The 11,063-nt window shown below is 44.6% G+C and overlaps 1 protein-coding gene across 7 annotated transcripts in view; it reads right to left on the bottom strand.

Annotated features, from left to right (window-relative positions):
- The window catches only part of CCM2L (CCM2 like scaffold protein), a 36,223-nt gene that overhangs the window by 23,019 nt on the left and 2,141 nt on the right, over positions 1–11,063 (bottom strand). For all 7 annotated transcript variants that reach the window (XM_027867764.1, XM_027867767.1, XM_027867766.1 and 4 more), the window contains exons 2-5: positions 10,110–10,277; positions 4,328–4,411; positions 3,913–4,096; positions 1,385–1,902 (exon numbers count right to left, since the gene is read on the bottom strand). In XM_027867764.1, coding sequence (XP_027723565.1) covers positions 1,385–1,902; positions 3,913–4,096; positions 4,328–4,411; positions 10,110–10,277 — 954 coding nt within the window. The remainder of the gene's footprint in view (positions 1–1,384; positions 1,903–3,912; positions 4,097–4,327; positions 4,412–10,109; positions 10,278–11,063) is intronic.

Consider the following 11,063-nt stretch of genomic DNA (forward strand, 5'->3'; position numbering starts at 1 on the left):
TTCTACACTGTAATCAAACCAAGCAACTTTGTCCCTATTACGTACCCTGACCTTTCCCAACCCTGCGCCTTTGTTTATGCTGAGCTTAGAATGTGCCTATGTCCCTCTCTATCTGAATTACTGAATCCTTACCCGACCTTCAAAGACTACCTCTTCCATGAAAGCTTCCCTGATTCTCCCAATTCTTTCTTTTTTGGGGGGGGGAGGTAATGGGGTGAAGTGACTTGCCCAGGGTCACACAGCCAGTAAGTGTAAAGTGTCTGAGGCCGGATCTGAATTCAGGAATTCCTGAATCCAGGGCCGGTGGTCTATCCACTGTGCTATCTAGCTGCCCCTGATTCTTCCAATTCTTGGTAATGACCTTGACCCTCAGACTTCAAATATTATCCTGCACCTCTCTAATGGATTTATCATATAATGTTGTGTATTAGAGTTTTCTGGGTTGGTATCTTATGTCCTTATTAGACTTTGAGTTCCACGGAGGTAGGGGATAGACAGAGTACTGGATTTGGAATCAGGAAGACTAAACAAATCATTTAACTTCCTTAAGACAAAGATTCTTTGTCTGTAAAATGGGATCATGCCAATTACTTCATGGGTTACTGTAAGAATCAAATGTATGTAAAGTGTTTTGTGAACCCTAAATTGCTATAGAAATGTTAGTTTCTAAATTTTGTATTTTCCTCAGTTTCTTGTACAGTGTTCTGCAAACAGTAGGTGACTAAGAAATGTCAGTGGAGCTCTTTTTATAATAGTGAAGGACTGAAAACAAAATAGATACCGCTTGGTTGGGGAATGAATAAACAAATTGTGATACATGAATATGGTAGAATATTGAGTATTGTAAGAAATAAATATGATGAATACAGAGAAATATGAAGAGACTTATGTGAACCAATGTAAAGTGAAAATAAGTAGAACCAGGAAAACAATAGATATAGTAACTACACACTGTAAAAGGAAACTGGCAACAAAACAATTACAACCAAAAGCTGTGGAATTATCATTACCAAGCTGGGCCCTCAAGAAGGGATATGGAAGTGTATCTTCATTCTTTCTTCACAGAGGTAGAGGACTATGGATAGGTATGAGACCTTGAATATAATGTTGGATGTGGTTGTTATGTTGGTTAATTTTGCTGAATTGTTTCTTTTTCTCTTATTAATTCTTTGTTATGAGACATAACTCTTTGGGAAGGGGAAAGGATATATTGGGAAATGTAGGTGAAGTAAAAATAAGAGACATCAATGAATTTTTCTTAAAATATCTGTTGAGTTGAAATTGGTTGAATGCTGTGGCCCAGACTGGGGCTCTAGGGCCCCTCAAGTCAGATGACCTCTAGGCCATAGCCGTTCAATTCACCTTGGTTGAGGGGATAACTCACCCTATTGGCAACTGCCAGGATGATGAGGTTGCAGTAGGCATCAGGGCTAGGATCCTGAGGGTCCAGGGGGTTGAGACCAGGTTGTCGGCGCTCCCAGCTGCCGCCACTGAAGGTCTGCCGCCGCTCCCAGCTGCCCCCAGGCTTGCCCCCCTGCCGCCACTCCCAGCTGCCCCCAGGCTTGCCCCCCTGCCGCCGCTCCCAGCTGCCACTGAATGTCTGGCGCCGTTCCCAGCTCCCAAAAGCCCGGCCCACAGCTTTCTTCTCACCAGCACCTTGCTGTCGTTCCAAGCTGCCCCCCCCCCCACCACCACCAGTGGCCCGGCCCTCGGTGCCCCCCCATGCCATCCTCCAGTCCAGGCTGCAGATGGTGTGGCGTCGCTCCACACCACTTGAAGGCGGTCTAGGTTCAGGACCGCTGCCTGTTGACCTCTTCTCAGGGGTCATGCCAGCCACTCCAGGCTCCCGCCTGCCACCGGGGCACACATCCAGGCCAGCAGGCACTGGATCCACACCCAGCCCTAAGAGAGGACGAAAAAATGACCACATAACCAAGACCAAAGGTTAAGGCATGGGAAGGAAAGAACATGTCGCCACTTGGGACCTGCTTCCTCTACCTTTCATGTAGAAGGGGAGTGTGGGATGGTGGCAAATCTTTTGGGCAAAGAGTCAGAACACCTGGATCATGGTCCATATTATCTCTAAGGTACCTTCCAGTTTTAAAAACATGTACAAGTCAATTGCTACATATATGAACCCGGGCAAATCGCTTGATTCCTGAGCCTTAGTTGCTTATCTGTAAAATGGTGATAATAATTCCTGAATTACGAACCTCACAGTAAGGATCATAGTATCCCAGATTTAGAGATTGAGGGGTTCTGGAAGGTCATCCAGTCAAGAAATGGGTCCCAAGATGATAAGTGATTTTCCCAAGGTTGCGCAAGTAACGAGGAGCCCAGGAAGATCCTGTGGTTCCTATATACCTCACTGCTTCTCAGTACCACTAAATGAATAATGAAAGCAGATCTAGCCCTGATCAGTTGGGTGACTGGTGAAGTGGAGAGAACACTAGATTTTTGAATTCATCGTCCTGGGTTAGAATCAGGTTCTGTTACTTACTACCTAAGCCTCCCTTTCCATCAGTATAAAATAAGGACTAGACCAGATCCCATCTAAGATCTGGACAAGGCCACTCCAGTATCTTTGCCAAGAAAGCTCCAAAAGAGTCAGACACAACTGAAAACAAATGAACAACAAGGTCCTTTACAGTTCTATATCCCCTGGGATTGCAAACTTCTCTCATCCTCAGTTTCCTCATCTGCAAAAATGGGGATAACAGTTCCCACTCTATCTACCTCAAAAGAAGAGTTGTAGTGAACAAAGTGCTTTGTAGTAATGAGAGCTGTTATATTATTCCTGGACAAGGCACCCCACTGCTTTCCTGTCTTTGATACGAGTGTGAAAGTCAGGGCAGAGCCACACAGAGAGAATAAGGAATCAGAAAACTAGGGTTCAAATCTTGACTCACAATCATTGATGATGATGTTTCATTTTTCAGTTGTGTCTGACTTTTCCTGACCCCATTTGGGGTTTTCTTGGCAAAGATACTGGAGTGGTTTGCTATTTCCTTTGACAGTCCATTTTACAGATGAGGAAACTGAGGCAAACAGGGTTAAGTGACTTGCCCAGGGTCACACAGCTAGTAAGTGTTTGAGGCCAGATTTGAATTTGGGGAGATGATGCTTCCTCATTCCAGGGCCTTGCACTCTATCCACTGCACCTCCTAGTTGTTCCTACAACCATTATCTGTGTGATATTGGGCAGGTGATATCCCTCGTCAGTCTCAGTTTCCTAATGAGGGGAATAACTATTTATAGAGTTCCTACTATGTACCAGGCACTGTGCTTTTTACAAACATTAACTTATTTGATCCTCATAACAACCCTGTGAGGTAGGTGCAATTATTATCCCCATTTTACAGTTGAGGAAACAGAGGCAAACAGAGATTTAAGTGACTTGCCCAAAGTTGCACAGTCAGTTAACTCTTTGAGGCCAGAGGTCGTTCTGACTCCAGGCTTGGTGCTGTTTCCACTATGCCACCAGCTGTCTCTGCCTATCTCCATCATCAATAAAATAAAGGAGTTGGATCAGTAATGTCCCTTGTATCCTCCTCATAGATTCTAAGCACCCTGAAAGTAGGGACTTTCTTACATTTGTATTTGTATCATCCCCAGCATCTCAACTGTGCCTGGTACAAAGAGGAGCTTAATAAATGGTTGGTCCTAGGAGGCACTTCGGGTGAGAGACCAGGGCGGGGGTCAGGAGGAGACGATCTCAAAGGTAGAATCCTTTGGAAGAATGACTTTGGTCTGACCTCTAGTATGTTTCAATTGGCCCTGCTCTGGAGCCTCCCTCACCTCATCCCCATTCCCGAATTCTAGCGGTGTAGTCTTCACTCGCCCCTCCCCGACCCCCGCCCCCAGCCCCTGGACCAGTCTTCCCCTAGGGTCCCGCCCCGCCTTGTGTCTCACCCGTCTTGAGCACTAGCAGGTGGAGCGCATCGTCCTGCAGGTAGGAAGCAGCCGCGATCTCGTGCGTGGGTATGCGCAGGATCAGCTCCTCATTGTCCCTCCATGTGAGGAGCAGGCACCTCGCGGACAGGCTGAGGATGCTGTCCTGCTCCAGGGTGCTCTTCAGGGGCAGCTCTTTCAGCTGCTGCGGAGCCAGAGCCAAGGAGGAGTGTCGAGGGAGCTGCCCCTGGGGCCTCAGCCAAGTCTACCTTGCCCCTCCCCCAACACACCCACACACCCGCTGCCTGCCCTTGCCCCTGTCCTGTCTTAATCTGCCCAGAAGCTCCACAGGAGGAAACTGACGGTGGGATGGGATGGAGACAGTGTCCTGCCCACCCTGTCCACCCTCCCCACTCCTACCTTCCTCTCTCCTCACCCGTGCAGTGTCCAACAGCTGCAGGAGTTCATCCCGGCTAGAGGGGTTCAGGGAGGAGGTGACCCAGGTTAAGTGTCCTAGAAACTTAACGGGAAGCCCAGAGCAGTCACTAGGGCACTGAGAACTTTTGCTCTCTCCCACTGGTTGAAACACTCCCCTGAAGAGAAGGCCTATAAATTTAGAGCTGGGAGGGCCCTTATAGAAGGGAAGAGAATAAGCATGTATATAGTACCCATCAGGCACTGGGCTAAATGTCATTATAAACATCTTATTTTATCCTCACAGGAACTCTTTTAGGTAGCTGCTATTATTATTATTTTAAAGCTAGGTAGTACTGTGAATGGAGCATTAGCCCTCAAATCAAGAAGACCTGAGTTCAAATCAGCCTCAGATACTAGTTGTGTGACCCTGGACAAGTCACTAAACCTCTTTTTGCCTCAGTTTCCTCATCTGTAAAATGAGTATAATAATAGTACCTACCTTCTGGGGTTGTAAGAATCAAATGAAATGATCATTGTAAAGTGCTTAGCACAGAATAGGTGCTATATAAATAATAGCTATGATTATCCCCATTTTACAGTCGAAGAAACTGAGGAATACAGAGGTCAAATGACTTGCCCAGGGTCACACAGCTAGTATGTGTCTAAGGCCAGATTTGAACACGTGTCTTTCTGATTCCAAACCCAGTGCTCTATCCACCGAGCTGCCAGAGACTTTTCTTTTAGTCATATATTAATATATTATAAGGGGTAATCATACCCCCTTATTTTACAGATAAGAAAAAGGAGGCTCAGAGCAGTTAAATGACATAGTCAGGATCACATGGCTAGTAATGCCAGAGGTGGGCTTAACATTCCAGTCTTCTTGACTCCAGATCCAGCAACCTCGCCACTATATTTCTATGCTCTTCAGGGGATGGGGTAGGGGACATTGTGGAGACGGGGGAACCTGTACCTTTTGGGGGCTGCTAATAAAATAATAATGCCCCCATTATGTATCCCTTTAAGGTGTTTAAAGTGATCCCAGCAACCCTGTGTAGTACAAATATTATCTCTATTTTACAGAAAAGTAAACTGAAGCTTAGAACAGTTGGCTGTGGCCAAGGTAACAAAACTAATAAGCAGAACCAGGGTCTGAACCTAGGTCCTTTTACCTCAAATCCAATGTCATTTCCACCATATCATTGATGCAATTTTGGGGGTTGGGACAGGGAAGCAAGGCCAAGGCAAGATGTTTGTCACTTGGCCCTCTGCCATTCTTTCCCCCATCCCTAGGACAGTCAAGACAGACCCACTAAATCCTGTCAGAGCCCCTCTGATGAGACTTTGTCCCTAGTGGGACCATCAACATCACGGCTCTGCTATTAGAAGACCTGGGTTCAAATCTCATCTCTGACACTATCTGTGTGATCTTAGACAAGTCATTGAATTTCTCTCATTTTCCTCATTTTCCTCTTCTGTGAAACAAGTGGGCGGAACTAGATGACTTCTAAGGTTCCTCCCAGTTCTAGATCAATGGTCTTGTGCAAAATGGATAAAAGACATATCTTTCAGTCTGGAAGAACAGGGTTCAAATCACATCTCTGACACATACCAGCTCTGTTACCATTTGGATCTCACAACCTCTCAGTGCCTTAGACAATTCTTTAAGACTATATACACTCAAGAATGGTCTGTATCAGAGAGGCAGTATGGTATAGTGGACAGAATGCTAGATAACCTGGGTTCTAATCCTGGCTCTGCTCTAGGACCTATTCTGTGGATCCTCTGCAAAGACCTATGTGACCTTGGGTAGGTCATTTCATTTCTCTGTGCCTTAGTTTTCTCATCTGTAAAATGATGGGGTTGGGCTATGACTGTTAAGGTCCCTTCCAGTTCTTTATCTATGATCCCCATCAGAAGTTCCCCCACACTGAGGAAGCCTTAGGTCCAAATTTCCCTCCTCCCGAATTTTATGGCACTTCACAAGGTTTGTGAAGTACTTTCCTCACAGGTCTGGAAGGTAACAAGGACAAAAATAATTATATAATTAACCCAATTTTACATCATTGACTCCTCTCTCTCTCTCTCTCTCTCTCTCTGTATCTGTCTCTGTCTGTCTCTCTGTCTCTCTCTGTCTTTCTGTCTCTCTCTCATATTCAATCTGTTCCTGAGTCCTGTTAATTTTAGGTTTATAAAACCTCTCATATATGCCTCCTTCTCTGTTCTCATCACCTCGTACCTGAACTATTGCAATAGCCTCCTGGCTGGTCTCTCTGCTTATGATTTCAGCCCATCCTCCACTCGCTGTCAAATTAATCTTCCTAAAGCCCAGGTCTGACCATATCACACATATACACACCTTAATAATAATAACTGATTTATATAGTGCTGTAAGTTTGCAAAGTGCTTTACAAATATGTCATTTTATTCTCACAACAAGTAGGTACTATTATTATCCCCATTTTATAGGTGAGGAAACTGAGACAGGCATTGGTGAAGTGACTTGCCCAGAGCCACACAGCTAGTAATTGAGGTTGGATTCAAACTCAGGTCTTCTTGACTCCAGGTCCAGAGTGCTATCCACTCTGACACCTAGCTGCCTCGATAAACCATTCAATCCTATTCAACAAATTCTAATGGTTCCCTATTACCTCTAGGATCAACATAAAATCCTCTTTTTGGATTTTGAAGCCCTTTATAACCTGGTCCCTTCTTACCTTTCCAGTCCTCTTACATCTTACTCCCCTCTGCATGACATTGGCCTTCTTGCTGGAACAGGACTCTGTCTCTCTCCACACTCTGACCATCTTCCCTGGCTTTCTGTCTCCCCTGCCTGGAATGCTCTCCCTCCTAATCTCTACGTCCAGGCTTCCCTGGCTTCCTTCAAGCCGTAGCTAAAACCCTACCTCCTGCAATAGGAAGTTTTTTCCTATCCCTTTAATGCTAATTCCTTCCCTCTAAAATTAGTTTCATATACATGTATATATAATATGTATATATGCATGTATATATGTGTGTATCTATATATCTTTAGCTATATATCTTGTTTGTACATAACTGTTTGCATGTTGTCTCCCTCATTAGCTAGAGGCACCTAGATGGAGGAGAAAGGGAGGAAGGGGACAAGCATTTATTAAGCACTTACTATGTGCCAAGGTCTGTTCTAAGAGCTTTACAAATATTATCTCATTTGATCCTCACAACAACCCTGGGAGGTAGGTGCTCTAGCACTGGGCCTGGAATAGGAAGACCTGAGTTAAAAATCTGACCTCAGACACTTACTAGCTGTGTGACCTTGGGGAACTCATTTTGCCTCTGTCTGCCTTAGTTTTCTCAACTGTAAAATGGGGATCATAATAGTGCTTACCTTCCAGAGTTGTGGTGAGGACAGTGCCTGGCATAGTAGGTGCTTAATAAATGTTTGTTTCCTTTTTTTCCTTCCCCATTAGATCCTGTGCCCCTTGAGGACTGGGACTGTCTTTTTGCCTTTCTTTATACCCCCAATGCTTAGCACAGTGCCTGGCACGTAGTAGGTGCTTAATAAATGCTTGTTGACTTGTTGGCACAGCCAGAGCTGGGACTCAAATCCAGTGCCCTTTTGCCTGTACCATACTGACTTATCCTTTTCCTCCTATCCTTTACATTCTTAAAGCATTTTGCACTTTTCAAAAGCATTTTCACTGTCTTATTTAATCCTTACAAAATCCCTGTGACATAGAAAGGACCATTCATTCACAAAATTGAGTTTTATTGTGGAAAGAACCTTGGATTTGGACTCAGAGAACCAGAGTGGAATCCCAGTTCTGGTAAGTACCTGATCTTGAACAAATCACTTAAATTTGGGGGGCTCAGTCCAATCTATAAAATAAGGAGTTTGGAAGAGATGACTCCCTCTAAAACTCCAGTTCAAAACCCTACAAATGTGCAGAACACATTTGTTTAGATGAGATTTGGTTCCTGCTCTCCTAGAGCTTAGAGTCTGAAAGGAGAGTAGAACATACACACACACACACACACACACACACACACACACACACACACACATGTTATCGTTCTTCTCATTTTCCAGACTAGGAAACAGAGGTCCAGGGGTCAAGGTCATACCTTAAACTAGTGATGAGCCTGGATTAAAAAACTCCAGTCTCCAGACCACTTTAGTAATTCAGGAGTCTCCCCCAGTGGCCAATTAACATAAATTTGCATAACCAACCAGCTAGAGGTTGCCTAATCCCTGCTCTGGGCCAAACCTAGAGGGGAGAGAAAACGAAGCTTCAAAGGGTAGGGGAAGACCTTTAAGTCAGTCATTCCATAACCATCTATTAAGCACCTACTATGTGCTAGGCACTGTGCTAAGTGCTGGGGATACAAAGACAGGCAAAAGTCAGTTCCTGCTCTCATAGAACTCAATCTGATGAAGCAGAAAGCATTTAAACAACTATGTACAAACAGAATATATACAGGTGCCATCTAAAATGTTAAGGAACAAAGAAATTCATTTGGCAGCTCTATCCACCAGCAATGCACTCTCTCCCAGTCTGTTCTTGGGGCCCCCAAGCATCTCTGGCCCTAGGTCCTATAGTTCTAGGAGGTCATCACACACAGAGACCCAACTCTTCTGATCCTGTAAACTTTAAAATATTATATAAATGTGAACTATTATCAGTAGTAAACCTGTGGACTAGAGAATGAGACTGATTAGTTGAAGACTGTGTCCACGACTGGGAGCTAGGTGGTAAAATGGATAGAGCACTCACTGGGCCTGAAATCAGGAGCTTCATTAAGTTCAAATCTGGTTCTAGACACTTACTAGCTGTGTGACCCTGGGCAAGTCACTTAACCCTGTTTGCCTCAGTTTCTTCATCTGTAAAATGAACTGGAGAAGAAAACAGCAAACCACTCTAGTATCTTTGCCAAGAAAATCCCAAACAGTCACAAAGGGTCAGACACAAGTGAAACAACTCAACAACAACAAAATGCTGCTGAAGGCATTCCATTGGACTATAACCTCCTTGAGGGTAGGGACTGTATTTTTATTTGTATTTGTATCCCTAGTACTTAGCATAGTGCCAGGCACATAACAGATACTTAATAAATGTTTATTCACTGATTGAGGGAAACAAAACCTCGATAATTTATGGCTGTGTCTTACTCATTGGATGTCAGTGAGTCTGGGTGAGTCTCTGTGAGTGTGGATATATGTATCTTCTATGTTTGCACGTGGCTTATAGAATCACACCTTTTAGATCGAGAAAGAATCTCAGAGGTTAAACAGTCAACCCCCTGATATCAGATTGGGATGAAACCTTAGAAACTTCTATTTCAATATCTCCATATTACAAAGGAAGAAACTGAGGCCAGAGGATATGGGAGGTATTCAAGGTCACACAGCATTTCAGTGGTAAAGACGGGGCAAAGACCAAAGGCTCCTGATTCCTGGGCCAAAGCTCTTTGTACTACACTATGCTGTCTATCTATTTCCTTTCTGGGGGGACAGCCGGGCTCCTTTGTAGAAGAGCTGATAAAGGAAATGACTGGGGAAAAGGAAAGAATTAGCATCTGGAGTCAGACGCCTGAGTTCAACGACCAACTCTACTGCTAACTACCTCAGGTACTTATAGTTAAAGTACCTCTATAGGTACTTATAGTTATAAGTACCTCTAAAGTACCTCTATAAAATGAGGGGTTTGAGCTAGATCATGTCAAAGGATTCTTCCAGCTCTAGATCCATGCCCCTAAATTGCCCCGACCCCAATTTCCTGCACGTGTCTCCCCACCATGTGATTTTCTTTCTTACTCCTTACCTTTACTTCCTTTTCTAGGTAGTCACAGAGCAGAATCTGGGGGTCAATGAGGTAGTCCGGGGGGTACAGGGGCACAGAGTGGAGGGGCCGTCGGCTCACAGGACTTCTCCCAGCCGACCTACGCCCTGTCTTAGGGAATACCAGCCGGCGGATAGGAGACACAAAGCCCTAGGGAGGCAAGGGGGGTTAAGAAGCCTGGGGAGGGGCCTCAAAGCCAAAGACCCAAGGGCTCAGCCAGGCTTTGGTGGGCCTCCCCTGCTCTGCGGGTGTGTACTTAAACCTAGTATGACTTGGGGATTCCCAATAAGGACAGAATTAGGGCAGGGCCGGGGTATGCTGGAGGCATCTCATGCCTCTGAGCTTACTGTTAAATTTTCAGTGTGAGTATTTAGACCTCAAATACTGTATCAGTATTACAAATTTGTATTACTACAAATCAGGGCTTGATTTATCATTTTGTTGATTGTTTAGATTGAAGAAAGTGGCTGAGAAAATATTAATAATGCAGATTAAACTTAAGTGTGTTGTGTGTCCTTTTTTTTTTAGAGAATTGGTTGTTAAACATTTGCCAGCACACCCCTAAACAGGGCTGTACTGTTGGGACATTAAGTATAACCAGAGGCTGTGTGAATGTATGAGTTGTGTGTATTTGAGTGTGCAGTTACACTCCAGGGAGTATGAATGTGGATGGGCGTCTGTGAGTGAGTGTGGATATATGTATCTTCTATGTTTGCATATGGTTCCTAGGATCACAGGTTTAGAGGTCACCTGTTCAACCCCCTGATTTTACAGGTGAAAAGACCTGCGGCCCAGAGGAGTCAAGTGACTTGTCCGTGGTCACCCAGGTAGGAAGTGCAAGAGCTAGGACTGGGGCTTCAGCTCTAGCCTTCTTTTCATTACTTCTTTTCGTGTGTGTGTGTGTGTGTGTGTGTGTGTGTGTGTGTGTGTGTGTGT

This window comes from Vombatus ursinus, unplaced genomic scaffold (genome assembly GCF_900497805.2).
Source record: "Vombatus ursinus unplaced genomic scaffold, bare-nosed wombat genome assembly UNPS02014786.1, whole genome shotgun sequence".
Classification (NCBI taxonomy): domain Eukaryota; kingdom Metazoa; phylum Chordata; class Mammalia; order Diprotodontia; family Vombatidae; genus Vombatus; species Vombatus ursinus.